A 26,982-nucleotide genomic window follows, 5' to 3' on the forward strand; every position below is an offset into this window, starting at 1 on the left:
GTCTTTAGTCTTCTAAACTATCATGAATCCCTGCAGTTACGTAAGGGGAATCTGAGTCTTGTTAGAGGAAGAAACAGAGGCTGATAAAGAAAAAAAACAGTTGATGTCTGCTTGGCAGGATTTGGCTATTGAGTTTTGTCTGTAGAGTTAATCGGATTCTCACCCAGTCGGGGGGGCTCTGCCACCCACCGTGTTGCGTTGCTGGGGCACAGCTTGGATGAGAAGCGGCACCTTCTTGAGGATGCACCTGTAATGAAAGTTTTGATGAAGTGGAAACAATAATCAGCTTTTTCCAGAGTTGTACTGAGAACAAGAATTTTTCTCTTCTGCTGCATTGTTGCAAGATTGCATTAAACAACGGTGGTACAGGCTGCTGAGCTCAACAATGTCTTTCTGCCATCTCTGTCATGAATAATTCTGTTTTCTGGTTTTATGCTGAACCAGTCAGTTCCAATTTTTTTCTAACTTGCTGCTGTGGCTGTTTGTTTTAAAAAATGTCCCCTATCTTTTGTATTCCTGAAAAGAAAAAGGAGTATTTTTGAAGCAAGTCTCACCTTCCTCTACGTGTAGATTAGGTTCTTGTTCAGATTCGATTGTCACAGCTGCTTTGCAGCAAATTGTCCCTGGTGCTCTCTGCAGCTCCGCTTGCAAGACCCTCAAGTTTGGCCCTTGTCGCACCCCATCCGTGTGGCTTGGGACTGAGTTCTGTGAAGTTTCCCAACTTGCCCATGGAGCAAAGCTGAGCTTTTTCAAGCCTGGTTCTTATTAGGCTTAGATGCTTGTGGTGTTGAAAAATAATCAGTGTGTTATCTCTGTAGTCTCTAAATAACCACCAGCAGGAAACAAACAAAAACCTCACCACACACAACAACAAAAACCCCACCAGTTTCTGGGTAAAAGTGGGAAGTGCGAGGTGTTTGGAGGGGTGGGGAGCACGGTAATTTTTGGCTGACAATGCCAGGAAGGGACTCTGTGACTGTGGAGCAGATCAGTGCTGTGTCTGGGAGGCTGCCCTGATGCTCATCTGTTTCAATCCCCTTGCACGGCTTTGCCCACAGCCCAGCGATGCTGCGAGGATGTAGGTCAGAGCTCTTCTGGATCCAGTAGGCGTTAAATCAAGCTTGCACTGATCTTGATTGCTCCAGTCTCTTCAGGTATTTGCTTTAGTGTTCAGCTTCCCCTTCCTCATCTGGGTTCTTAGGGGTAAAAGGCCCTTAATTGTATTTATCTGTGGCTGGTGTAATTATCTTTCTGGCTCAGGGTGGCAATGCTTCGGTTTAGGATTATTTGCATTGCAATGATTATGGATGTGTGTAACAATTGAAATTGGGCCACCCATCTTCCTGAAAAATCTTGTTCTCTGCCTTGCAGCTTTACCAAAGGATGGATGTTTTGTGTTATTAATACTGACTCACTCGTGGGACTTTAGCTATCAACGCTGCAGCAGCTGCTTTTTCAGGAGAGATAACAGAAAGCATCTGGACGTGCTGCGGCCGTTCGTTGTACGATATGTAGGGCACAGCGGGAGGTGGCCTTCATGTGATTACAGCCTATCAGTGACAGCCGGCTGCTGCTCTTTTTGAGTGTGGGGTGTTGTTGTTGTTTTAACTTTCACAGACTTCTAATTCAACAGCTGAATTCAAAGTTCACTGTGGACTGAATTTTCTCCTTTAGAAGGCTGTATCAAATAAAAACCTCATCAATAGTATCACTTCAAATTAAATTCATATACAGACCATAATTAAGCATGGAATTTAGCTGACTACTCCTAGATTTTATTAGATTTGTCTTGTGTAGAAAGCAAACCCCATCCCCCTCTGCTGAGCCTGATTTGTGGTCTGAGAGCCTGTGCTCGCTGGTCACGAGCCAAATCAGAAACCTTCATCTTTGGCAACATTGGGGAAGAGGATTTAGGATTTGCAGATATGTTTTCCACAGACCACCTTCTGTCATCATCTGATCCTCTAAACCAAGGAGTTTTCATATAAATAAAACAAACAAAAAAGAATGTTTAAGGAAAATAAAGGCAGTGTTGTTTCTTTTTGTAGTGCAGTGAATGCAGTTCTCAGCATTGGAGCATGAGATGGACTGATCAAGGAGGAAAGAGGTAAATGTGATAATGGTACAATCAAAAGGTCACCCTAGGCATAGTTTGGAGGCTTCACATATATATATGTGAGACATATGTATATATTAAAAAAAATGATAACTAGGTCCTAACGAATGGTGAACAAAGAGCTTATCTGGTTACTAATAGCAGGATCTTTGAGGAACCTCTGTTAGCGTCAAAGTCTGCCGTATAAGCACCACCTGACACCTTTGGATGCTCACTCAGCTGTTATGAAGAGTTCCACAGAAGCACATGTTACAGAAGCGTACAGTAATTCAGTGTACAGTAATTCAGGCTGGAAGGGACCACTGAGGTCCTCTGGACCATACTCTGCATTTAGATCCATCTTCAAATTCAGAGCAGGTTCCTCAGACCCATCTTCAAGTGAACTGTGGCTAACGAGCTGCTCGGCATTCTAAAGTCCATGAAAGAAGATTCCCAAGTCAGGCAGTCTCCTCCAAGTTCTTGGGAATTTGTGTGTAAAGCTATTTAAGTGATATGACACAGTGTGGAGCAGCCTCACCATCACCTGAGCTCTAAGAGGTTCTTCCTGGCTGTGAATCTGTAGTTCAGTCTTTGATCTCTACGAGGTATCAGCTGTAACCAACAGGCTGCAAGAAACACTATCAGCGTGCTTTCACTATAAACTAAACCTGCTCGTTGTTCTGCATCAAATACTTGCAATATTTGTGATCTTGCTGGTTATGTCACTCAGGTAGAAAACTAAGAAAAGAAAGTTGACTTTATACATCTGCCACTAGGCTACTGCCTGGGGCTGCAGCATCTGAAATGAGAATTTCTGAATCTTAGAGGAATTCTTTGTTAGAAGGTATTTTCTAGTGGGTATGACTCACTTGTTCAATAAGGTGCGTAGTGCACAGCCTGGGACCCTCTGGGATCCTAAGGGAAGGGAAAGCGGTGACTTACACTGCACTGTGCTCTGGAGGGCAATGCTCTTGCAGCTACCAGGCTGCTCACAAGTAGCATGGATATGTCTGCATTGGAGTGCTGTGAAAACATTCTTTGGTTCTAAAAACATTTTTAATTAAGATTTGAAGTAAAGCAAATAGTTGTAATTATAGGTCGTCACTGAGTAAATATCTCAGCTACTTAAAAGCCACTTTGCCGTGGGCAGCTGATGCAAAACCAGGCTCAACAATAGCGTGGAACGCGTGGTGTCTGTGTCAGCACAATGCAGCACCTGGACACCTTGCATTTACTTTGGTGGACTTGTACCCCAGTCTGCCTTCATCACTGAGCAAAAACTTCCCAGTCTCTTTTTCTGACTACTCAATGCCTGTTGCCATCTAGAACAACTCTTGACCTTTCAGAAAACGGTACGTGCTCAGGTCAGGGGTTGTGCTAAGGCAGCGCAGCTTTGGCTGCATCACCGTGGTTCCCAGCTCCCAGTCCGCTCCTCCAGCCTGGTGGCTCCTTGTGCAGCTGGTGTCTGGAGATGCTCTAATGGGCTCTGGGCAGGGGCAGAGCTGTAGCTGCCTGAATACCCGGCAGACTTGGGGTAGATGTTCAGCGACTGTTAGACCTATAATACGTTTCCAGTCCTGTGCGCTGTCCTCAGCTGTACTGCCACTCGAGGAGAGCAACCTGCTGTTGTAACTATTTGAAGTCGGCCACTTTTCCAGGATAGTTTTTCAGTTAAAATGTTTTCTGCTGCCCTCGCAGCCACTGAAGCTCACACCTCGCAGCGCTCACATCCGAGATGCCACCGCGCACCCGACCGGCCTCCCCCGCCGCCTCGGGCTGCCCTCGCAGGGGCGTCGGTTCCCCCCGGGCCTTGGGCTTTCTCCTTGTGGAACCCCGCTAAAAGGAAAACGCCCAACGTGAGCTTTTTGCGACCAGCCCGGGCTCCTCCCAGTCACCGTTTTTAAGCACACGGCCGGTTGTTTCCCCAGGAGGGCACCGGGCCGGCCTCCCGGCACCACAGGCCGCACCACCACGGGTGGTTTCCATCGGGACGCCGCGCTCCCCGTCACGGGCAGCACCCGGCCGCACCCCGTTCCCCCACCACCGGGCCCGGGGCTCCCCGGGCGCGTCCCCGTCCCCGCACTCGGGGCCCGAGGCCGCCCCGGCCGCTCAGCCGCGCGCGGGGGGCAGGGGCGCCGCAGCCGTTGGCCCGCGCGACGCGCCCCCGCCCATTCTGCGGTTCCTGGGGCGACCATGCCACTGCCTGAAAGACCCGACCGCCGCCGCTTTCCCCCTCCCCTCGTTTCGGCTCTGCTTCCCCCGTCCCCGCGCTGCACAGGGCGGTGCGGGCCCGTTTTTTCAGCCCTCAGCCGCACTCTGCGCCGTTTGGGCGCCAGAGCGGGGTGTTTCGCTTAGGCGTTCGCGGCGGGCAGTCCGGCCGTTGCGAGGCAGAGAGAGGCGGGTCCTTCCCCCTCCCCCGCGCCCCTCCCTCGCCATATAAAGCCGCCGTCGCAGTTGGGCCCCGAGCGCCGCCGCCGCCAGATCCCGTCAGCGCGGAGCCGGACGCAGCCGCCTCACGGTGAGGCCTGCGAGCTCAGGGGGTTGCCCAGTGCCGGCGGGGCCGGGATAGGTGCTGGAGGCGGCGGCGGGGGCTGAGCTGGGCCGTGGGGCCCGCTCGGTGGGGGCAGTAGGCCTGGCCTGGGCCCGCCTGGCGCGGGTGACCGTGGCGGCGGAGCTCCCGGGTGGCGGTCGGGGAGGGTCGCTGAGGGGCTGAGCCGAGGGCTGAGCCCTCCCTGGGCAGTGTGGGGCTGAGACGCTCGTGGTGCCCTTAGGGGAGGTGGGGAGTGGCTGTGGGGATGTGCCGCCTGTGGGGCCTGGTAAATAAAGCTGAGGAGCTGCCCCCCGCCCCGCTCCCCCCCCGCGGGGCCCGAGCCTCCCCCGAGCGGCCGCCCCGGGGCTCCCCGGGCAGCTCCTCGTGGCGAGGGAGGCTGGAGCGGCAGCGCGGGCAGAGCGGCTCAGGTGCGAGGTGATGAAATAAAGGCAGCGGTGCAGCCGGTGACACGGAGGGGAAGGGGCGGGAATCTATCCGGAGTGGCTCTGGGAGACGCGGAGTTGCCTAGTAGCGCTCGTGGAGGTGCCTGAGTTCTCCGTTTCAAGCTTATGCATGCAAATTACTGTTGTGATTCAGGTGTGGCTTTTGAAATAGCTCTCAACCTGTTTTGCTGTTGTCGAATAGAGCTGTTAGGACCGGTCTGCTTAGTCACCCAATTGTCTTGCTATTCTGGGCCTGTCTCTTTCCAGAGCTGTATGGCAGTTTGTTAAAAATGATTTTTTTTTTCTCTTTTCTTTCAGGACACTGTGCTCTGTGTTTTAAAAAAGAAAAAAAAAAAAAAGGATGAAATACTGATCTTTTATCAGTGATAAGACAATAGATTAGCTTCATTCCACCTGATTAAGACTCTTAACCATAACCTAAATGTTTTGATAAAAGTGGGCTTGGGTGATATAAGGGTCTCAGTGTGAATATTTTTGCAGGGGCTGGACTCGTTAAGGCAGCATTATGTAAACCTGGGCACCAGCATGGGGAGGCTGGCGAATGAAGCTGGGTTTGTTCTTGGGCGTTCTCAGTCACTGCAAGAACAGATGCATTAAATCTGGAGTGTATGCCTAGATAATTTTTTTTTTTTCAGAGCATCATTGAAACTACGAACTCAAAACTATGCTTTACTCAGAATTCTATTTTTGTTTATATATATTTGTTATCTTTGGAACAGTCTTAACCATGTCTCTCCAGAACACCCGTCTTAATTAGAAGTAGCACTGTCATATAGGGTTACATGACTGTGTAAACATTAACTATCTGCTTGCGCTGCCAAATGGAAATTAAAGCAACGAGGGCTTCATGCTGGTGTGAGCTGCTTAATAGCATGTTTTGGCTGGTCTCCACTGGCCTGGGTTTGGTGCGGTACTGTCAGGCTCAGCCATGCTGATGAACTACAGGAGACATTCAGAAAGGGATAATGTAAGTTTGCTGAAAGTGGTCCAGCTAATTCGATTTGGGTACTTCAAGTACTACTGTAAGGAGCTGGTTCTTAGGTTTGGTGGGGGAAGAACACTTGAAAATTAAATGAAATTAATTTGATGTTCTCTGTTTCTAGAGCTTCTTTTTACAGTGCTCTTGCAGGCTGTATTTACAAATACAGGCTTTAGAGATCTTTAAGCAGGTGACTTGAAAAAAAATGAAACTGTCGCAGTGGTCTGCTGCTAACATATTTTGAGTGGTAAAGGAACTTTTTGTAGTACATCCTACTAGTTTGTTGAGAACTGACTTATAAAATTTTTGTGGCCAGGCAAATATGTTTGTCATGTCCCTTGAGTCAGTTGATACAAGTGCAGTGATACCCAAACGGACTTAATGTGTAGTTCTAGACGGAAGTTGTAACCTATGAGCTGCTGTATCAAGTACATTTCTTCTGGGTTTGAGTTGTTAAATATCTGGAAAGATAGATTCTTGTAAGGTTTATTTTAATACTATTGACATATTTGAAGTCTGTTGCTTCTATTGTAGGTCTTATCATGACTTAAAAAACTCTGTTAAAATGCATAGTCATCTTGGTCTTTCCTAATGCTGACAAAGTGCTGATCTATCTTCCTACTCTGTAAGAGTAGCCTTCCTCACAGTGGTATATTGCTTTTTATTCTTTTCAGAAAACCAAACACTTTTCTTAAGGAAACCCCTTGATCCTGAGTAACCTGGTCTATTTGGCTTTGGAGGAAGGGAGACTGGACTAGACTTTGCCTAGAGAGGTTTCTTCCAACCTCAATTTTGTGATTCTGTTCAAGAGACTATAATTTGAAAACTGCTTTTGAGATCTGACCTGAGTAGTCAAAGTGAGTAGCAGTTGTTTGGATTTGAAAACAGTAGTGTTTGGAAGTCTTGAAAGTAAGCTTGAGAGAAATATAGCTGTAGTGTTGTACTGTAAAAAAAATATGGGAACGGACTAATAAATTTTGTGTATTTTCTGCTTTCAAATGGAGAAAAAAGTTCTCTTACATTGAGGTTATGCTTCTTTCTGTCAATCCTTGTTTCTTAAGCAGGAGGATTAATGAATTTAGGCCTGTCAATTCAAGCAGTGAATAATCTGAGCATACTTTAGGTGGCACTGGGCTGTCTGCTGTTGGTAAGAACCAGTATAAATAGGAAGGGTAATGTACATCTTTAAGTCTGCTAAACTTGTAACATTTGCTGAATATTGTGTGGAGATAACTGTCCTTCTCTTGTAGATGCCTTCAATTAAACTGCAGAGCTCAGATGGCGAAATCTTTGAAGTTGATGTTGAAATTGCAAAACAGTCTGTCACTATAAAGACCATGCTGGAAGGTAAGAGTGAAGCCCAAGGAAGCTTTTTGAACAGGAGTTGTGACCAAAGGAGACAAACCGGTACTGTGCTGAAACAGGGTTTCCAGGCCTATGGAACCATTCGCTGTCTCATGTCAGAACAGCTGGAACTATGTTTTGGGTGGATGTGCTCTTGCAAAAAGCTTAAAGTTAAGTCCTCTTGTTAAGAGCATTTACAGGGAGACTAGTAAAATACAAGCACCCCACTGCCTCACCTACAGTGTACTTTGGTTTTGTGAAAGTTAAGCAAACAGAACATCTAGTAATATTAAAAACTGAGTTTATTTAATCATATAAACCCGTCTTACAATGTAAACATATTTTAAATGGAGCGGGAAATGATAAAGAAATGTGATGAAGACAGAGCTGAAATGAAACCTTTATTATGAGACTATGGATGCAGTCAAATTATTTGGAATAAATACTTAGTTCTCATCTCCCGCTGACATAAATTTGAAACAAAAGAACTCGTGGTGGGGGAGGGGAAGTCTGCCAGATGGCTAGGATACAGAGCAAACTGTGTCTAATCCCTCTAGTGCAAATCCTCATTGTTTACTGGTGTGTATTTTCCAGTTTTTGGGTGTATTCGTGAATTGGGGGGGAAAAAAATCTTTCTGTAGGTGTAGTTAAAATTCTGTTCTTGGTAATAAATCTTTGGGTGTGACACCTTATATATAAGAATAGTAAAAATAAGATTGAAATACTCCAAGCATTGAACACTTTGATTCCGTTAATAAGATGCTGTTGAACATGACTGGCGACATGAGCAGGAAATGCAGCAGTTGACTGGGATACATGAGGGAGCACAATAATTTGCAGTCCAGCTGGTTAAGCATCAGTTAATAAACATTTTGTGTGTTGGGTGCTGCAGCTGGAAGGTCATGTTGAGCATCATGGGACCACCAATGAAGTATAATTTTTTGATAACAGATGAAATTTCTGCCTTGGAGGTGGTGGGGACAAGTTGAGCAGAGTCGACTAAATGTGAGATACTGCTTGAATTATTTCCCCATACCAGTAATTTTGAACTGGTCACTTTTTACACTAGTATCTGCCACTGTGTTCGAAGCGTGCATTTGGAGTTTCCAGTAATTGGTGATATATTGAGTACCCTTTAATGTCAGTATTTTAGTTTCTGGATCTCTGAAGTTATTTCAAACAAAAAGTAGTGCTAATTAATATCCCACTAATAGTAACAGTAGTTAACTTGCCTAATACGGAAGTACATGCTATTCTTGTGCACAAATTTGATCAGTGATGATGGTGTGACAGTCATCTTAAAAAATTAAGTTCCTTGGGGATGTAGAGTTGGCTCATCTGTGCATATGATGAGTGAAGGTCTGTGTAGTTACTCAATTATGTAACTAATTATAAGATGTTAAACTTTGACAGCTAGGGTCATCCAACTGTTAGCTTTTGTGTAATAAAAAACCCCATTCTCTAATCAAGGATGGCTAAGGTGCTATTTGTTCTGCATATCAAGTTCAAATTTTTTTTCAAATTTTTACTTTGTCTCCTTCATATGATTAAGGAATCGAAGTGACAAACTTTATCCAAATCTCTCTTGAGCATGCTGACAAGCTTTTAAAACAAAGAGTATTGGAAGCCATGCTTTATAAATGTTATTTGGATTGAAGGGTTTGTGCTGCTGTCTTAGTGTGCAAACTCCTTCAGCTGTTAAGAATCAGTGCAAGTGCTTCAGAGGCAAATTCATGAGCATTTCTATGGCTATGGTATTTCCCACTCCTATAGGGGACAAAAAATTTCTCTCCTTACCACAGTAGATCAGAATTCTTATGAAATAATAATTTGAATGGGAGCTCTCAGTTGGAACACTTTGGTTTAACTTGTGGACTGAACTGTTGAAAGTGGTAAAAATATATAAATATTTGTCTGATTCTTCAGCACATCCTGTTCCCAGAACACTGAACTAGCAAGTTCTGCTCTAACAAGCAACTGACTGTTTAACCAATGGTTTGCTGATGCTCTCATTTGAGGTAGCCTTATTAGCTCCTTAGCCTAAACTTGGTATAACCTATTATCTGTAATGCAGCTGTGGCTCCACAGAGCCTCATCAGAGCGTTCTAGAAGCTTCTGACTTCTCCAGTCTGAGATCCTTTGCTACCAATCCATTCTGCCCCCGTCTTATTGAAATAGTGGAGAACTGGTGAAACGGCCCAATTCAGAGAAGAGTAAATGGCTTTGCCTGCTGATTGCTTAGTCATCTTTCCATTTTTAGATTTGGGAATGGATGATGAAGGTGATGATGACCCAGTCCCTCTTCCAAATGTGAATGCAGCCATCTTAAAAAAGGTAAGATGCTGGAAGTGGTAGTGTTGTATAGCAGTAATGAAATGTGAAATTCATGTTGACTATTATGAACTATTGTATTAAAAATACTTCTAATGTGCTAGCTACAAGCTTAACCAGTCCGAGGTGCATGAATGCAGACATCTAGGGTGTCTGACAAGTGGGGTGAGGCTGGTGGGCAGATAATGGCAGAAGACTGACAGGGGTGACCAGCCAGAGGCCAGACAGGCTTCCTAAGGTGCTAATGTGTGCTGGGCATCTGTGCATGCTGCTATTTCATGGTATTAAGGCACTGGTTTTAGCTGGATTCTGTAAACTGAAGTGGCTATTCATGAGATCCAAATGTTAAGAGACCGGATGAAGGGACAGGCAGTGGTGAGAGCACCTGCAGTAGCTGTGTCCCTGTGGCAGTCACGGTGCTGAAGAGACACCATGCAGACTCGCTGGTGTTAAATTCATGGTTATTGTTGGGTCAAGTGAGAAAAGGGGAAAAAGTATGCTGCTGTCTTCTAAGATGCTTTTTGCTCTGGAGTAGAAAGTGTGCTAAAACAAGCACTGGACTGTTTAGGACTAAATACAGGGTTAGGAATTATTTCCTAGTGAACATACACATAAACAACTTGGGAAGACTCTTGGGCTGGCAGAACAGAACAGGATTTTACTTGCAGTACATCCCTGTTCCTTTTAATTGTCTGGGTGATGAAGTGATGATTTTTTTTTAATAAAAAGGACAAGCTTGGGAACATGCAAACTTTTACCAGATGAACTTTGTACTGTGGCAAATGTCCTGCTGGCAGCTGTTACCACTCTACACTCTTATGTAGTATTCTGCTTAATAAATATTGTGTTTCTGCAAAGAGATTAAACACTGAAAAATGAGGTTTAGGTTTCCTTTGTACAGTCCTGTGTGTGTTAGCACAGGGTTGAATATAATGCCAGCAACTGCCTTTTAAGATGGTAAGTAATTAAATAGCTACTGTCTCAAATGGAATCCTTGAAGGTTGTTGTACTCCAGGATTGGGGATCAATTGTCCTAAGATGAAAATATTGGGTAATGGAGCATGTTTATACAGGATTCTAGTATTCATCTAGGGAAAAAGGTGCAGTTCTTCTAAAATGCTGTTAAGTTATAGTTGGGACCTAATGGGAGAATAATTTGGATAAAACTTTAATATCAAAACAATAATTAGGTGATTCAGTGGTGCACCCATCACAAGGATGATCCACCTCCTCCTGAGGATGATGAGAACAAAGAAAAAAGAACAGATGACATCCCTGTGTGGGATCAAGAATTTCTGAAAGTAGACCAAGGAACACTCTTCGAACTTATCCTGGTAAGTGTGTTCAGGAAGTATAAAGGCTTGTGCCCTGTGAAGTGCATGCTATTTGTGCACTTGATAAATCTTTATGCTTGAATAACTTCTGGGGGGGTATGTGGGGAGGGTGAGTAGTTCTGGCAAACTACTGGCTAAAGTTGAGGATGTTAGAATGCTTGTTAATCTAATGCTGTGCATTAAACTTGCTCATTTATCAATTAATACACTTTTCTCAATATGGGGCCCTACAGCTGTCTTCTTTTCTTGTGGCTCTTGAGTCCTTAGTTGAGGGCTTATTCCTAGAAATAGAGTTCTGGAGATCTGCATACAAATTAAAATCTAGCTTTGACTTAAATTTTGTACCTTCTGTGGTACTGTGGTCCAACATTGTGTCTTAGCTGGTTAACAGCACTTCAGCTGCAAATGTTTGCAGGCTTCTGAAAGACCTTTGTAAAAGAAGGAACGGGGTGGGTGTGTCTTTGGTGCAAATTACTGTCTTTTCTGTTTGGCAAGCAAGTTTTAGGTATTCCAAGGTTCTAGCTAGAAGCCTCTCAAAATGGAGATGATCTGTTTGCAGTTATAGTATTCTACAGTTTCAGTGTAAGCAAGCTTGGGTAGTACGTCAACAGAGGCAGAATATTGATATGGAGGCTTTAAATTTGGAAACCCTTCTACAGGCTGCAAATTACTTGGACATCAAAGGTTTGCTTGATGTCACGTGCAAGACAGTGGCAAACATGATCAAGGGGAAAACTCCAGAAGAAATTCGCAAGACATTCAATATTAAGAATGACTTCACTGAGGAGGAAGAAGCACAGGTACCTGATCTGGGTTTAATTATAATTTAGCGCTTTTTTTAATGCTGAATTATTGTGCGGTGCTTCACAATTTAATGTACGATACAACAGACTTGTTAGCAATAAGTGTAAACTAATCCCTGAGCTCCTAATTGGAAGATTGCTATTAGTGGAAGACCTTTCAGTGCCTACAGTGCTTGTACCCCGTTGCCTGAAAAGGTCAAGACAAAGCTTATTGACTTCTGATCTCAATGTGTGTCTGAGAAAGCACGTAGGATTGTTTATGGCAGCCTTAGCTTGCTGGTTTGGAGCTGCGGTAAGAATGCTGAAGATGCATTGTTGCATGTGGCTGGAAAGGTAAGATGTTTGGATTCTCATCTTTAAGTAATGAACTCATTGATCTTACAGCTTGAACAACAAACCAACTGTAAAATGGCTGAGTTGGGAAAGATCAGAGCAAGATGCCTTGTTTAAATACAAAGGCAGTGAATTGTGCACTTTAGTTTGCCCTCAGTGCTATGTCATGAAACAATTTAGTCTTAAGCTAGTCTGTTTGCTTTACTTAGTGGAAGAAATTCAGTTTTGATCAAATCTAGGCATGAGAACTAAATTTCTTGGTTTATATTGATAAACAGGTCAGTTTGGAAGACCGACTTCCTAATTGCAAATCTGCATGAAAAATTAAAGCTGCTTCCAGGTTTATGCCTTCCTGTGATAAGTAATCCTGAATGCTTAGGGGAATTTACAGCTAACTTTTAGAAGTTCACTGCAACATATTAATAGTTAAAATGGGTTTTTTTTAGGTACGCAAAGAGAACCAGTGGTGTGAAGAGAAGTGAAGCATTGTGCCTGACACTCGAACACTGTAAGGATTGTTCCAAATACTAGTTGCACTGCTCTGTTCATAATTGTTAATATTAGACAAATGCAGCAGCAAATGAAGTTGTGTTAGCAGGATATTGTTCCCTTTGCATGTGTAGTGTTTTTTTTGAGTACAAATTTAAATCTGAGTTTTTACTAGTGTAATTCGATGTCTTTTTACTTTACTCTGCAATGAATAAAACTGAACTAAGTGTGGGTTCTCTATGGAAAGTGGCACTTAAGGTCATTTTATTACACTTTTAAACTGTTCAAGTCCAGTTACAGTGCTAAACATTGACTCCATTGTAAATAAAACCACCTATGACATCTTCTTCAAGAAGAACAAAACACTTGTATTTACAGGGTATTGATAGCTTCAGAAAGAAAAACAAACTAGAATGTGTCTTGAGGAACTAGGTAAAGTAAAAAAAGTTACTGGATTTCTTCCAAAAATATTGTGGGGAAAATTAGTGTTACTTAAAGCTATATAACTTTCAAGATGGTTCTTGTCCTGCATAGAAAAAGAGAGATTTAAAAAAACAAAACAAACCTTTTTGCCCATTTTCTTGTCCTGTTAGTCTTGTTTTACAGACTAGTGAAAGATGTGATCTAGAACTAAGCAAGCCCCTGACGCTTAAATTTGAATACTTCAGCCATGTCTTGAAGACCTGCCTCTAGCTGGTAGCAAAGTGTGTTGCTTTATGCACAGGATGGGTGTGTTTTTTATACATATTCCTGTTACAAGCGGATCCAGGTTTGACCAAAAATGAGTGACATTACCAAAGTTAATATTATTGACCTGTGCATGTCATTAGTGGCTTGTTTTTAGGCGATTTTAAACAACCCTTGTGATGTAGCTCTTTAAAACATGGTTTTGTGTGTCCACGGGAAATCTTACGCCTCTGTATGTGATACTTCAGCTTGTAGAGACTTAATTATTGCATACCAAGCTAATGCAATATCAAGCTTAACTTCTTTGGACAAAGCCACTTGCAACTAGTTAAACAGTAACTGGTTTTCTGATATTTTTTTTTTTTTTATGGTTCCCTTATAGGGAGTAGGGGATGGGTGTGTGGTATATCTTTGAGGTGTGCTCTTAGCTTGTATTGCATTCCATTCTCTGTATAAACCTTAGAGTAGAATGAACCTTAATAAACATACTTATCTCACTTTAAATATCAGTGTTTCACTTCTGAATTAATAAAGGGCTTTTAAACTTTCATTTGTAAATGGTTCTAGTTATTTGGAACTAGACAATCTTACTGTCACTTATTGCTGAGTGTACAAATGATAGCACTGAGGCAGTGCTTAATTGAAATGAAAACAGATGTAAAGGCTTTCTTAATGACTAATGCGAGCCACTAGTCAGACACAATGGACAACTTGTCAAATTAAGTCAGAAATTAAATAGCAAGCAGTCCAGATGGATATTTTTTGTTGGCTTACCAGCTTTTATTTTATCTTTGATGTGACCATTAATGAAAGCATTCATAACTTGCTCTAAGGCAGCATTTGGACCCATGCTTTGGATGCAGCTGCTGCTCACATCTGCTTATTAATGAGGTTGCTGGGCCTGCCCTTGTGTTGGTGTGTGTATTATATGGGCATATTATAGATATTATAGTGTCACTGGGCATAAAATACTCCAGTGCTGGACTTGGACATGAGGAAGCCTTTCCAGCATCCTGTATTGCAAACAGTACACCTCAGCTTAAAAGTGCTCCAAGAGAAATTCTTCCTGGAGTTTAATACTCGGTTTATCCTGGATTCTTACAAGAAGTTTAATCCATCTGTGTGCTCCAGGATACACTTGGAGTGTATCCTGTACATCCTTGGAGTGCTGTGTTGCTAATACAGAACGCTATATGTAATTCTGTTTGTATTTTGCTGAAGCTCCAGGGTTGTGCCAGCTGGCTCCTGTTAGCAATGCATGTGTGGAGCTGTAGCAGAGCAGCATGTGGAAGCAAGGGCCAGTCTGGGTGTTCAGAGTATTATGTAGCTTTGACAAATTTCAATGTTCTTCGTAGTCCTGGTGGCCAGGATTCTATACAACTTTCTCTAACTGAAATTCCCCTGTAGTACTGTCTCAGCTGCATACTTTGAAATTCTTGAGAGAGACTGTTGTATTTCTCACTGTTAAACTTCATATTGCTGTTTAACTTGTCTGGTGCTGCCTTAACTTCCCAGTGCCCCCCGCTCCTTTTTATTTCTTTTCAGTAATGACATGATCAAGGCTAGCTGCTCCTGGCTGAAGTGATGAAGTGTGGGGGTAGGGAAGGCAAGGGGCTGGTAGGGATTGTAGAAGAAGGTATTTTTTCTTAGTCTTGGTTTACTATTTCAGTCTTACCCATTGAAGACTTGGCAATTATTCTGAAAACTATTTGTACATACAAATGCTGAAGGGGGGGCGAGGGGGAAAGGCAGGAATCTTCTTAAATTCTAAGAAATAGTTATTTGAGAGTTTGATAGGATTACAACTTCCAGTGGCCTATTTTGAATAGCCAGTCTGGCAATTACTTTATTTATAAAGCTATAAACATATTTTGAACATAAAAGCCAAAAAATACAAAATCAATGAAATAAAAAAAATTACAACAAATGGTGGATAGTCATTGGACAAATGAAAGTACAGCTGCAAAACATTTATCCCTGCTACATACATACAGTGGTTTTACTTGGTTTAATGAAGTGGTACTTCCATGACTTCTACATTCAAACTGATTTCAGGAATTCAAATATGTATTTCAGGAAGAGTTGAAATTGCTGCAAAGTAACTAAAAAATTCTTGTTGTGATAAAATCTTAAGGGCAAAGTTTTCCTTCTATTAAAAAAAAAAAAGTATTAAAATAGTAACACTTCATATAGCATTTCTAAAGACTTTTTTTGGTCTTGATAAAAGTAACTCTGTTTTGGTATCACTTATCAGCTATTAGGCATGTAACAAAAGCTGGTCATGCTCACTGTTTTGTCCTGGGAATGGGCAGCTTAAAGGTCTCTTGTGTGTTTTGGGAAAAAAAAAAAGTTTTCTCGGTTAGACCAGTATAAACTGACCGTGTTGGAGTAGCCCAAGTGGATATTCTGAGTTTATACTGCAGTAGCTGAAAGCACAGGGTAAGGTCTGGCTCTAAACCTGTACGTATAGAGCAGCATGCAGAGTTGGAATAATGTCAGAAAATAGATACAATTGCTCCAGCTCTGTGGCTGTGGAATTGCGTCCCTGCTGTGGATGCACGAGGGGAGGCTCCTGGAGAGGGGGCAGCAGGTTCCACTGAGATTTTGCAAGAATTGGATGGGATAAAAATGGTGAGAGGATGCTGTGACACAGGCATTCTGCTGGTCAGCATGCCCTGACCGAGGCAGGTGTCCACCATGGAGGGGACTAAGTAGCCTTGAAAAAAATGGGTGAAAATCCTGGTGAATTCTGAAATGAGTGAGGGCTGGCAGGTGTACGCCAGTGCTGTGTGCTCCTCAGGGGACATGTTTAACACTGTTCAGGACTTTCCCCTAAATTTCCGCTGCTGTTTTTTTAGACATATCTGGTTTTTCTCTTATACCTGCCTTTGCTTTGCTGCAAAATTACATGTTTAATCCAGAGCAAGGTACCAATCAGGTGTTAGTTACCCCAGCTTTACACGAGTGTTGAGTTACACTAGGCCACTGCGGCTGATGTGTCATCCGTGGCGCTGACAGAAGCTGACGCTTCTAGGGCACCTCACATCTGAGGGTCTCAGTGTCAAATGGTTACGTGAGACATAGCTATTTTTTTAAGCTTTTTTTTTTTTTTTTTTTAGTCAACCAATTTAAAAAAATGTGTCAGATTTGGGAAGAGTCTGCTGAGTTCCTCTGTTCAGCACTGGAGCCTGCTGTTGTCTAAGCTTGCTAAAATAATTTAGCAATGAGCAGATTGCTTGTTGATCTAGTGCTGTATAACCCTCTGAGTGCAGGAAGTACATGACCAAGTGTACAGGTGGCAGTCTGTCCAGGTAATGCTACTCCTCTAAGGGTTAAACTGATTCTTGCAAATGACTCTCTTCAAACTTTTCAGGTTTGTGCACGTAGCTTTCATTCAGTGCTTCTGAAGTTACATTTACACAGGAGAGGAATAAAGCCATAGGTTTAGAACTTCTAAACTAAAACTGGAATTAAAAAAATCTACCCTACTAAAAGCAATAGTACCTAAATAAAGGAAATAAACTCAAAGCTACTCTACAGATTAATTTTTTTTTTAAATTTTCAATCTTTGAGGCATAAATTTGTCTAAAAAGTTATGTTTAGTCCAATGTAAAAAATTAGGGTTTGTGTTCTTGCATTAAGAAAAAAAATATAAAAATATTTTGTACATTATAAAGGTCATCTTAAATTTCTTGCAGTTATACAGTAATATTACTACATAATTTGTATTCAGTACTCTAAAACCTATTCTGTAAAGTAGGAAAAAATAGACCCCCCTCTCCCTCTGTGTGGTGTTATTTTTCTCTTCAGCACTAGCGTATATGTCTTTCAAGCAGGAAAAAATTGGCACTGGACCGGATTGTGGTCTCTGTGAGAAGTCTGTAAACCTGATGTAAATCAAGAACTTGGATTAATTTGGGGTTTACATCAGTTCAATGAGATCAGAATCTGTCTACAGTGTTGTTTATCAAGCTCAAAATATAAATAAAATACCAGAAACTGGTAGGTGTTCTCAAGCTGGAGAGAATACATTAACATTTGGCATCATCATGGGGTTGGAGGGAGGATTTTTTAGTAAAAGCTAGAATAAGTTTTTTAAAAAGTTAAACACCAAATCATGAAAAAAGGATCGTGATGTCTGCACAGAGACCTGTTACCTGCACACAATATCTTCCTGTTCTCAGACAAGAAGTTTAAAAAATTCACCTTGTTGGTTTGAATATTTGATTTCTCTATTATCTGGTCAGATTGGGGAGCTCACATTGCTACATTTCATTTTCAGACATTGGGGTTTTTAAAAAATGCTCCTATTCCAGCTTTTCCAGCTCCGTGGTATATCGGCTATGAGAGATGTGTGAGTGAGGGACTATGCTCTAAAGCAGCTTGGAGGGCAGGAGTGGAAGCCAGTGTTAGATTGACAGCACCTACCATCTACTGCAGCAAGCTGGGGAGTTCTCTGCTCTCTGCCATACCTGAAGATAATGCAGTTAAAAACAAAAATCCCAAACAAAAAAAGCACCACAGAGCAGGGAGAAAAGGCTTGTTTACTCATCAGCACTTTAAGTTTTGGCAAGTACTTACTTTTTTACCTTTTTTTTTTTTTTTTTTTTGAAATCACGTTTCTATCTTGAACAACCCCTTCCCAAAAAAGAAAAAAAAAAACCCAAAACAACAAATGAGTTTTCCAGCATCCTTAAGCCATCCTGTTACCTAACTCTGCGCGTTTTACAGCAAGATGTGGAATTTGGGATGGGCCTCTTGGTCCTTCCGGATGGGCAGTGAAACCAGGTGGGAGAGAGCGAAGTGCCCAGTGTCTCGGCTGGGCGCCTGGGACTATGTCCCCGTGGAGGCCACGCGGTACGTGGGGGACTCCGCGGGCGCAGAAGAGCACCTGGTTGTCAGTCTGGAGGAGCCGGTGGCGGTTTGGAGGGGAGCGGAGTCGGGGAAGGGGTCGGGCTGTTGTCTGTGTGCGGAGTCAGCGGGGGCTGCGAGCTTGTCTGAAGGAAAAGCAGAGGAGATGCATTGGAGTGCGTCCAGAGGAGAGGGAGGGGAGTCTATAGCACTTCCATCGGAAGAAACTGGGCTGGCACAGCGTCCTTCTCCTTGTAAGTACCGAATGCACTTCTTTTTCCTCCTAAGAACAGTCAAGAGAGTTATCTGTGAATAAAGGGTGAGTTCAGTCATACACGAGATTAAACCAGCGCCTGGCGCAGGCCGGGGCACGCAGCCAGCCCGGGGATCCGCGGCCTCCCCGGTCCCCGCGGTCCCCGGCCCGGGGCTCGGGCTCGCCCGCGGGGCCGCTGCGGCAGCGCCGGCGCCTCGGAGCGGGCTGTGCCCGCGGCCGCCAGGCGGCGCCGTAGCAGCGGCCCCGCGGGGACGCGCGCAGGAGGCACTGGCGCTGCTGCTGCCGCGGAAAGTGCGCTGCTCTGGGAGCGGGGTGGCAAGGGAAAGGCTTCACCCACAAAATGAAAACGGGGGGGTGTCATAAAGAAAACAATAATTTAAAAAAAAAAAAAGAGTAAAAAAAAAAATCAAAATAATCATAGAAACATTTTGGTTGGAAGCGACCCTTAAGGTCATCGAGTCCAACCATAACCTATTATTATTATTTGTAACAATAAAACTTCAAACAACAATAAAAATAAAAATGGTATGAGTCAAAACAACAATACAAATGAAAATAATCATAAAAATCAGAACAATAAAAATCAGAACAATAAAAATCAGAACAAAATAATGATAAAAATCAAACCAAGGAGGTCATTTCTCAGCAGCCACCATCCAGGCTTCTCTAATCCTGGGAGGCTGAGCAGGGCAGACGCGATCTCAGTGAGTTCCAGACTAAATCGTTGCTCTCCGAAGCGCAGGCCCACGCGTGCCCGCCGCAGAGCACCGGGGACACACGTGACGGGGCCGGTTGGCTGACGTGCCGTGGCACAGGGCCGCTGTCTGGCAGAGCCCCGGCGCCGGGCTGTGCCGCTCAGACACGGCGTGGGACACACGGCATCTCTGTGCTCAGGAGGGCCAGGTCCTGCGCTGCCAGGACATTGCTCCTCATACCAATTTTGGCTTTTCTCAGGCAATGCAAGTCAATCCAAAAATCTTACGAGCCCACTTCCTAGCACTTTCCTAGACTTGTGCACAATATCGTCTACTGAGCTCTTCTTTCAGCAGCAAAAGCCTCTGATATCAGCCATGTCTGTATCTCCAAATACTCTACATTGATTCCCAGCTCTAACGATGACCCGGTGATGCAGCTGAGCTCAAAGTGCTCAGCAGAGATTCAGGAAGGGGCAGAAGACGCGCTGGAACTGGCTGAAGGAAGACACGGTCCGAGGCTGTCTGAGGTGCTGCTTCGGATGTCACAGCATCATTTTGATTGGAAGAGACCTTTAAGATTATCAAATCCAACCAAAATCTAATCGATTTCTCCACATCCCTGGACAGTTCTGCTGTTCAGTATCAAACCCAGAAATAAATATTTAGCCTGAGTTGTCCTCTCATACACCCCAATTACTTTAACCACTCCTGGCTATTCAGAGTCAGTCTCATGTTATCTTTACATGCTCTGTGCTGAGCTGGTTTTCCTTCTCTTCATGTGACAGATGCCTCATGTCACCTGCTATGGGCTCTTGAGCATCTCAGTATAGTTTTAAACAAAAGAACTTTCCACGATGTCAACTTAATAGTAGCGAGGGAACAATTCCCCTGCTGGAAATGGTATTAATGACTTTACAGCTAAAAGAGCTAAAAAGAACATCTTCCTCCTGCCCAGCTCCCTGGCTCGGCTGTCTCATTTAAGGAAAAAAGATGTAATGGAGAACTTGTTAATGCAGGCACACACCTTTCTTTGATCTTACTAATGAAAAACTAAACAGTGTTAGAATATGTATTAACTATCCAGTATTAAACATGACTCTGCACCGGATGTGAACAAGAGAAGTGCTATCACTGCTGTCAGTGCCATCGTTAGCCATGGTGACCCAATTAATGCGATATGAAACACGACAGCCCTGCTGAACTGAGTATTTAACTCGGAGGTTATTTCACAGGGGCTGTGATTTCCCAGAGCAGACAAGCCCGAGCAGAATTTGTTTCCCACAGACATCTCCAGAGGAGCTGCAGGAGGGAGAGTTTCAGTGACCTGTTCAAGATGACACAAATTGATCCATTGATCCACTGATTTGAAGTAATGGTGGAAAAAAGCAGATCTGATACTACCAATTGTTGATAATGAACCTGCTAGCGGGCTACAGTGGACGTGGCTATTAAACAGCTAAAGGGATTTATCCCTCTCCCTTTAGGAACTACAGCTCCCTGGCGCCGTTTGCCCAGGGCGATGGGGAGGAGGGTGAAAGCTCCAGAGCACGAACACTCAGTTTTAACCAGTTAACCTCTCCTGCAGAGTGGAAATCTCTGCTGGGAGGTGCTCTCTGCAGGTGAGCAGAGTGCGCAGGACAGGAGCCCTTGAGCCAGCAGCAGCACGTTAGTACGGGGAACTCAGAACAGCTGCGACTAACCAGGGTTTGAGGCAAAGGTTTAAAAATAAAAGCATGCCGAGGTCTCCGAGTGTTTCAGCAGCCTATGTTAATGGGGAAGCAGCGCAGAGGAGAAGCTGAATTAAGAGTTCAAACAAAGGCAGAGGGAAGCTGGAGGAACTGCCCGGAGAGTCGTGCCCTGTGCTGTGGAACGGGGCTCTCAGCTCGGTGGCGTCGCTGTGTGAGCAATGGGGGGCAAAAATTCCCTCTCAGCGTAAAGTATTAATGAGACATTAAGGGAGCTCTTAATCAATTAAAAAATGGGATTTGATGATGTGACCCATCGAGCGGGGAGGTTTGGGGCTGCCCAGCACCCCGGGGTGCAGGATGTGGCTGCAGGGAGGGGACCTCACCTTGGGCTCAGCCATGGGGACCTGGCTTGCTGGCACGGTTGGTGGCCAAACACTGCTGGGGCTGCGGGTTCACGTTTGGGTAGACTAAAGAATCCGAGTCACTTTAAGCTGCGGTAAGCACTTTAAGCAATACTTTGCTAGATTTTGCTGGAGTCCGCTATGTATTGGTACAAAGAAGTGCTTATGAAAACCTGGCTGCATTTCCACCCGCTCTGAGCCAGGCAGCACGTGGTTCGTGTGCTAAGCTTTGCTATCGCCTGGCTGTGCCCATTCCCCAGGAGCCCGAGGCGCAGGGTGCTCGCAGACTGTCCCTCTGCGTGAGGCTCTGCCAGCCCACGGTGGGTACTGCTTCAGGGCCAAGAAGAGGCGGATTTCAAAATCCATGCTTAGCCCCAGTATAAATAGCAAAATAAACACATTAACTACTCACTTCTGGCCCCAGGGTGCTATTTATGCAACAGGACATCTCTAACAGGGGGGGCAAAAAAGCCCCGCATCAGCATCACAGAGGTCTTCACCCTGGAAATCAGCTTTTAACACCAGGGAACTGAGGAACACATACAGCATTACACCAGCATTGCCAGGAGGAGGGCAAGAACCCCAGGGTGCAGCCTGACCCTCGCAGCTCGGACAGCGAGTGATGATGCCCAGAGGAAACCCCATCCCGCCTGGCCGGCGCTGGGAGAGCTGCCGCAGGACGCAGGAGCCGAACCCGCTCGCCCAGCAGCACCCGAGCAGCGAGGAGATGCCGATACACACCTGCACGGGCCGCACCAGTCCGTTTGTTGGTTGAGGCCAAAGCGAGCTCTGCATTTCTTAGGAGAGGCAGGATCTGAACACAGAAGCATGCGTGGCGGAGAATGGGCAAGGCAGAGGCACAAAGAGGAGGAGCAGCAGGAGGAAGAAAAGAGGCAACATCATTTTAGCCACTTTAACACATGACTAACAGACTACAATCCAATTTTTTTTTTTTTTTTTTTTCTTCTGCAACAGAATGGTGCCAGCACCACCTCTCCTGGAAAAAAGTGATCGTTAGGTAAATATCAGTGATCACTGCTGGCAGCTGGAGAAGAAGGAGGTTTGGGAAACGGCCTCAGCTGTGGGAAATACAAGCAATTATGGGGAGATTCACAGCTCTTTGCATTTCTTAAGTTTGGAAAAGCTGCCAAATCCCAGAGGCGCTGGCTGGCTCCTGTGTCTGCATCCTTACCTGCTCCCTGCCTGTCCGGCAGCGACCAAACGGGGCTGCCAGCGAGCTCGGGCTGCGCAAGGGAAAGAAGAGGAGGAAACGTTGCAGAAGCAGGCTGAAAGCACAGTTAGCACAAGGAGACCTGGGCCCGGGTTATTCTACTCTGTCCCCTGCCATTCCCCTTCCAGTTTTAACGGAAAAGTGATTCTCCATGGTCTTTCCTAAAAGCTTGTAGTTTTACTGTATAATTATGGGACTCATTAGGGTGAAGCCCTGTTTGCTTTCAGGCATATTACAGTTTTTTTCTAGTGCTGTAAATGGGATTTGAACAGCACATTTCTGTGCTGGATTCACACTCCCTCTTTCAGCCACCACCAGTGTCTCTGGTTGTGTATGACCAGCAGCTGGTTTTCAACCCATAACAGGTGAAATTATCATCTTTTCATCATATAGACAAGACATATGTATGGAAATATAAATATATATTATACACACTACATATAAGCCTAAAAGCTTGTATTCCCCTTATCAATCTAGATACCAAGTGAGATCAGCAGTGTTAACTAAACCGAAGATATTACTGGGACACAGTCATGGAACGGCTTTGTATGGATAATTCAAAGAGGTCATCCAACAGCGATTCATTAAATTAATGGGAAAATCAGAACTTTATGAATTAATGCAGGCTGTGGGATTCTGGTTGCATGGATGTATAATCCCCAGCAATAACACCAGAGCTGGACTCCCATGTCCAAACCAACAACTACACTGCCCTGGTGCAGTGTTTTGCTTAGAAAGCCAATACCTCAATATCTGGCTGACTTAATTTCATCCAAATGTAAGAAAGAGTAATAAGCGCTAACGAACTGGTCAGATGGAGAGTGGGAAAAGCTCTTTGTAAGTCTCTAGGTGACCACAAAATGAACATACTGGAAAAAGCAGGCTGTCCAGCTTCACATATGATACCATAGCAGGCAAGGACAATCTCCTGATGCTTTATAATGAATATTTAGTGGTGCAGATATTATTTATTCCTGATATCGCAAAAAACTTCAGAAACCAGCACAGGAATAGCCTTGGATGATGGGTATGTGTGTGTCACCAGCTGAAATCTGTCAAAAGGGCCTTTTTTAATACACAGCGTGGTGCAGGGATGCAGCTGGTGCTGGTTTTTAGTATGACTTTCCTTGAACTCTAGTTTACTTTGAAACAAAACCCAAAGTTGGGGTACTGCCATGAGTGACCTTTAGTCCTGTCACTGCATTTAGTCTCACATACAATATTGATGCACTGGAGAGGAGTTTTCTTCAATTAATGGTATCTGTAGGGCAGATGGGGACATTCACCCTGGATGTTTTGAATAGATTAAGCTCAGTGATAGTTTACATGAAGGTATGCACTTGCCAAAAATGTAATTTTTTTCAGTTTTCAAACACTGCCCATGTTCTAATTCAAACATGTCTATGAAAAAAGTCACAGAAATGTTAATTTACTGCATCTTAAAAAAAAAAAAGTATATTTCTTTAGTTACCTCAGGAGAATAAGTGAAAACATGGTAAAACACAATAACTGCTTTGGATTATCCTCTCTGAGCAGAACCGAAGGGATGGCCACCGAGCCACGTGCATTTACCTGAGTTGGAATCTTGCTGCTTCTCCCGTGTTCGTCTCTTCTTTTTCCCCTAGGAAATCAAAGGAAAGGCCATTAGTCCCTGTGCTGGGTTTTTTGGGCTGGCACCCTGACTTACGCTGCAGTCTGCATAAAAATATCACAAGATAAAATGTTTGTGGATGCAAAACAACTAAAATAAACCAGCGCCTGTGCTGCTCAGCACCTCTCTTCTCCTCAGCCCACCCTGATGTGTCTTACCTGGGAATCCCACCCATTATCACTTTAATTAATTAATTGATAATTTAATTAGTATATTTAACCAGATTAATAGAATTGAACAAGAATTACTGCATGCAATGGAGGCAGTCTGATCAACAGCTGATCCTCCTGGTGTATTCTTATTCCTTCTCCCTAATTATGTTTCTAAAAAGCAGTTGGCCCATTTTAGCACCTTCCCCATTGCCAATAGGCACTTTAACGTGGTACCTTATACCTGAGCAGAAATTGCTCCATAACGTGTTACCCGGAGGAGCATCCCTGATTTCAAATGGGAAAGAACGGTTTAGGAAATACCCAGATAGTTTAAATAATACTTAACTCTCTATTTCAGAGATTTCACAGCTCTGGACCCATCTTTCATTCTTCTGTTTTCTTCTCTCACTAACAATAAAACCCAAATTTATCCCTAAACTGCCTCTCTGACTTACTATATGCAACAGCCCCCTGCTCATATCCTAATGAGCTTACTAACGAGGGCACAGCCGTGCAGGAGCAAATCTGGCCTGTGTGGAGCAGGCAGCTCGCAGGGCTGCCTTTGACCCGTGACTTTTTATATGACTTCTTGTGGTTTGAGTGAAGGTGGAAAGCTCCCAGCTGCGGTAAGCTTTTTCTTCAGTGTGGGAGCAACTGTATTTCCTGCTCGATATCTGCATCACGTGTCGCAGAAGTGACCTACATTCCTCCTTCTCCTCCCCGCTCAAGCTCCGGAGAGAAAAAAGCATCTCTTACAACAACCACAAGACCCGAAGCAGCTGCTTGCCAGTGCTGGAAGAGCCAACGGAAGGAAAACTCCTCTGGAGCAAGGAACTGGTTCTTGCCAAGATAAAGGATGCTACGCGATTGAGATTTCCATAGAGGATGCGCTTGCTCTTGGAAGAAAACGGTGCCTTGCTCTCAGCAATGCTGCTGTCCTGAAAATGCTGATGCTCTCCAGGTGCTGCTGCCCTCCAGAGCTGCCCTCAGAGAAACCGGGGCAGCACCTTTGGTTTCTGCTCTGCTTTCTCTAAGGGTGGCTCTGGAGGGTGACAGAATCCAGCACTGATCCTGCAAAGCTGCATACAGATGCTGAGCTCCTGGTCTGTGCTTTCAAGGAGGCAGAGATGCTTGTGCTGCTGCAGGGAAACAGGGGTTTTCTACTTCTATTTACTTGGACAATAAGCAACCAAACAGTTGTGGAAGCTGGGGAGCTATAACATTCGTGCTATAGGTAGGCATTGAGCCAAGAGGATGTTCAAAATGCTCCTGAAATGTGAAGTTCTATAGCTATCCTGCCGTCAGGATACCAGGGACAGGCGTGATGTTTGGCAAACGCCAGTGGTCAGCCCCCGTCCCGGGGTGATTTCTGGCCGTGCCATGGGCAGGGAGCCCACGCCGCGGCACCACTCACGTAGTTGTCCCTGGCAGACCAGCCGGGGTAGAGCTGCATGTGGAGCTGCCGTTCCTTGCGAGCCAGTTCGTAGTACTTGGCCTGCTCCTCCCGGGACAGCGCGTGCCACTGCAAGGACAAGTGCGACCGTGAGATGCGTCCCAGCCGTCCCCTCCCAGCCCATCCCACCGCAGCCGCCCCGCTCCGGGGCTCATCTGATTCTGTGTATTTAAGGAATAAAAGCACCCGGTTTTGAAAGCAGATGCTTGTTGGGTGGTTCAGAGCAGCTGCAAGGGACAGGGATGCTGCATGGGATGATGGTGCTGAGCCCTGTGTGCTCTTACCCTCCTTCCCAAGATCTGGTTGATGGCAGCGCTCTCCTTCAGGGTGCACTCGGCAATGACTTTCGCCCGCATTTCTTTCATATACAACATGAAAGCGTTCAGGGGCTTCTTGATAGTGGGCTTCTTGGCTTCCTTCTCTCTCTTTGGTTCTGGTTGAGGTTTCCTTGGTGGGAACAAAAGAGGAGCCGTCAGCATCAGAGCCACCCTCCAGCCTGGCTGTCTGCCGGCACCCAGCTCGGCAGAACACTCATTGCCAAGCCCACCCGTTGGCATGAGCGGGTGGGTGGGGGCTGAGACGTGCACCTTGGATGCTCACCATTGCCTGCTGCAGGCAGAACCTGGTGTTCATCCATCCTGCCCCCTGTGCAGGCAGGAATAGGGATAAATGAATCATAGAATGTCCTGAGTTGGAAGGGACCCACAAGGACCATCGAGTCCAACTCCCGTCCCTGCACAGGACCCCCCACAGTTCACACCGTGTGTCTGAGGGTGTTGTCCAGTCTCGTCTTGAACACTGTCAGGTTGGGGCTGTGACACCTCCCTGGGGAGCCTGTTCCAGTGTCCAGCACCCTCTGGGGGAAGAACCTTTTCCTAATGTCCAACCTGAACCTCCCCTGGCACATCTTCCTGCCATTCCCTCGGGTTCTGTCACTGGTCACCAGAGAGAAGAGCTCAGCCCTGCTCCTCCTGCTCCCCTGCTGAGGAAGCTGCAGCCCCATGAGCTCTGCCCTCAGTCTCCTCTTCTCCAGGCTGCACAAACCAAGTGACTTCAGCCGCTCCTCATGCGGCTTCCCCTCCAAACCCTTCACCAACTTCGTAGCCTCTTCTGGACACTCTCCAGTAGCTTTATATCCTTTTCACACTGTGGCGCCCAGACCTGCACACGGTGCTCCAGGTGAGGCCGCATTCAGGC

The 26,982-nt window shown here is 44.9% G+C and overlaps 2 protein-coding genes across 5 annotated transcripts in view; one reads left to right on the plus strand and one right to left on the minus strand.

Moving 5' to 3' along the window:
* The first annotated feature begins 4,528 nt into the window (after positions 1–4,528).
* On the plus strand, positions 4,529–13,939 carry SKP1 (S-phase kinase associated protein 1). 3 transcript variants are annotated; one of them, XM_065644049.1, is made up of 7 exons: positions 4,529–4,613; positions 7,319–7,415; positions 9,673–9,746; positions 10,934–11,077; positions 11,737–11,877; positions 12,660–12,721; positions 13,296–13,939. In XM_065644049.1, the coding sequence occupies exons 2-6, from the start codon at positions 7,319–7,321 to the stop codon at positions 12,693–12,695; spliced, it is 492 nt and encodes a 163-aa protein (XP_065500121.1). In that variant the 5' UTR covers positions 4,529–4,613; the 3' UTR covers positions 12,696–12,721; positions 13,296–13,939. The 3 variants fall into 3 exon arrangements, with proteins under 3 accessions (XP_065500121.1, XP_065500120.1, XP_065500122.1); XM_065644048.1 differs by having other exon boundaries at positions 12,660–13,939; XM_065644050.1 differs by lacking the exon at positions 4,529–4,613 and adding an exon at positions 6,749–6,925 and having other exon boundaries at positions 12,660–13,939.
* A 1,490-nt stretch (positions 13,940–15,429) lies between these two features.
* The window catches only part of TCF7 (transcription factor 7), a 70,191-nt gene continuing 58,638 nt past the window's right edge, over positions 15,430–26,982 (minus strand). Inside the window, exons 7-11 of one of the 2 annotated variants that reach the window (XM_065643928.1) lie at positions 26,070–26,232; positions 25,747–25,854; positions 24,102–24,150; positions 22,038–22,112; positions 15,430–15,491 (exon numbers count right to left, since the gene is read on the minus strand). In XM_065643928.1, coding sequence (XP_065500000.1) covers positions 15,430–15,491; positions 22,038–22,112; positions 24,102–24,150; positions 25,747–25,854; positions 26,070–26,232 — 457 coding nt within the window. Of the gene's footprint in view, positions 15,492–18,435; positions 18,524–22,037; positions 22,113–24,101; positions 24,151–25,746; positions 25,855–26,069; positions 26,233–26,982 lie in introns of those variants that run through there. The other variant, XM_065643929.1, reaches the window with a different exon arrangement.

The sequence above is a fragment of the Caloenas nicobarica genome, chromosome 13 (assembly GCF_036013445.1).
Source record: "Caloenas nicobarica isolate bCalNic1 chromosome 13, bCalNic1.hap1, whole genome shotgun sequence".
Lineage (NCBI taxonomy): Eukaryota > Metazoa > Chordata > Aves > Columbiformes > Columbidae > Caloenas > Caloenas nicobarica.

Bases quoted from the DNA above. Each gene is read 5' to 3' on its own strand.
- SKP1 (XM_065644048.1), top strand. From the start codon at position 7,319: ATGCCTTCAATTAAACTGCAGAGCTCAGATGGCGAAATCTTTGAAGTT. The intron at 7,416-9,672 runs GTAAGAGTGAAG...TTCCATTTTTAG, and splicing joins TATAAAGACCATGCTGGAAG to ATTTGGGAATGGATGATGAA. The intron at 9,747-10,933 runs GTAAGATGCTGG...AACAATAATTAG, and splicing joins ATGCAGCCATCTTAAAAAAG to GTGATTCAGTGGTGCACCCA.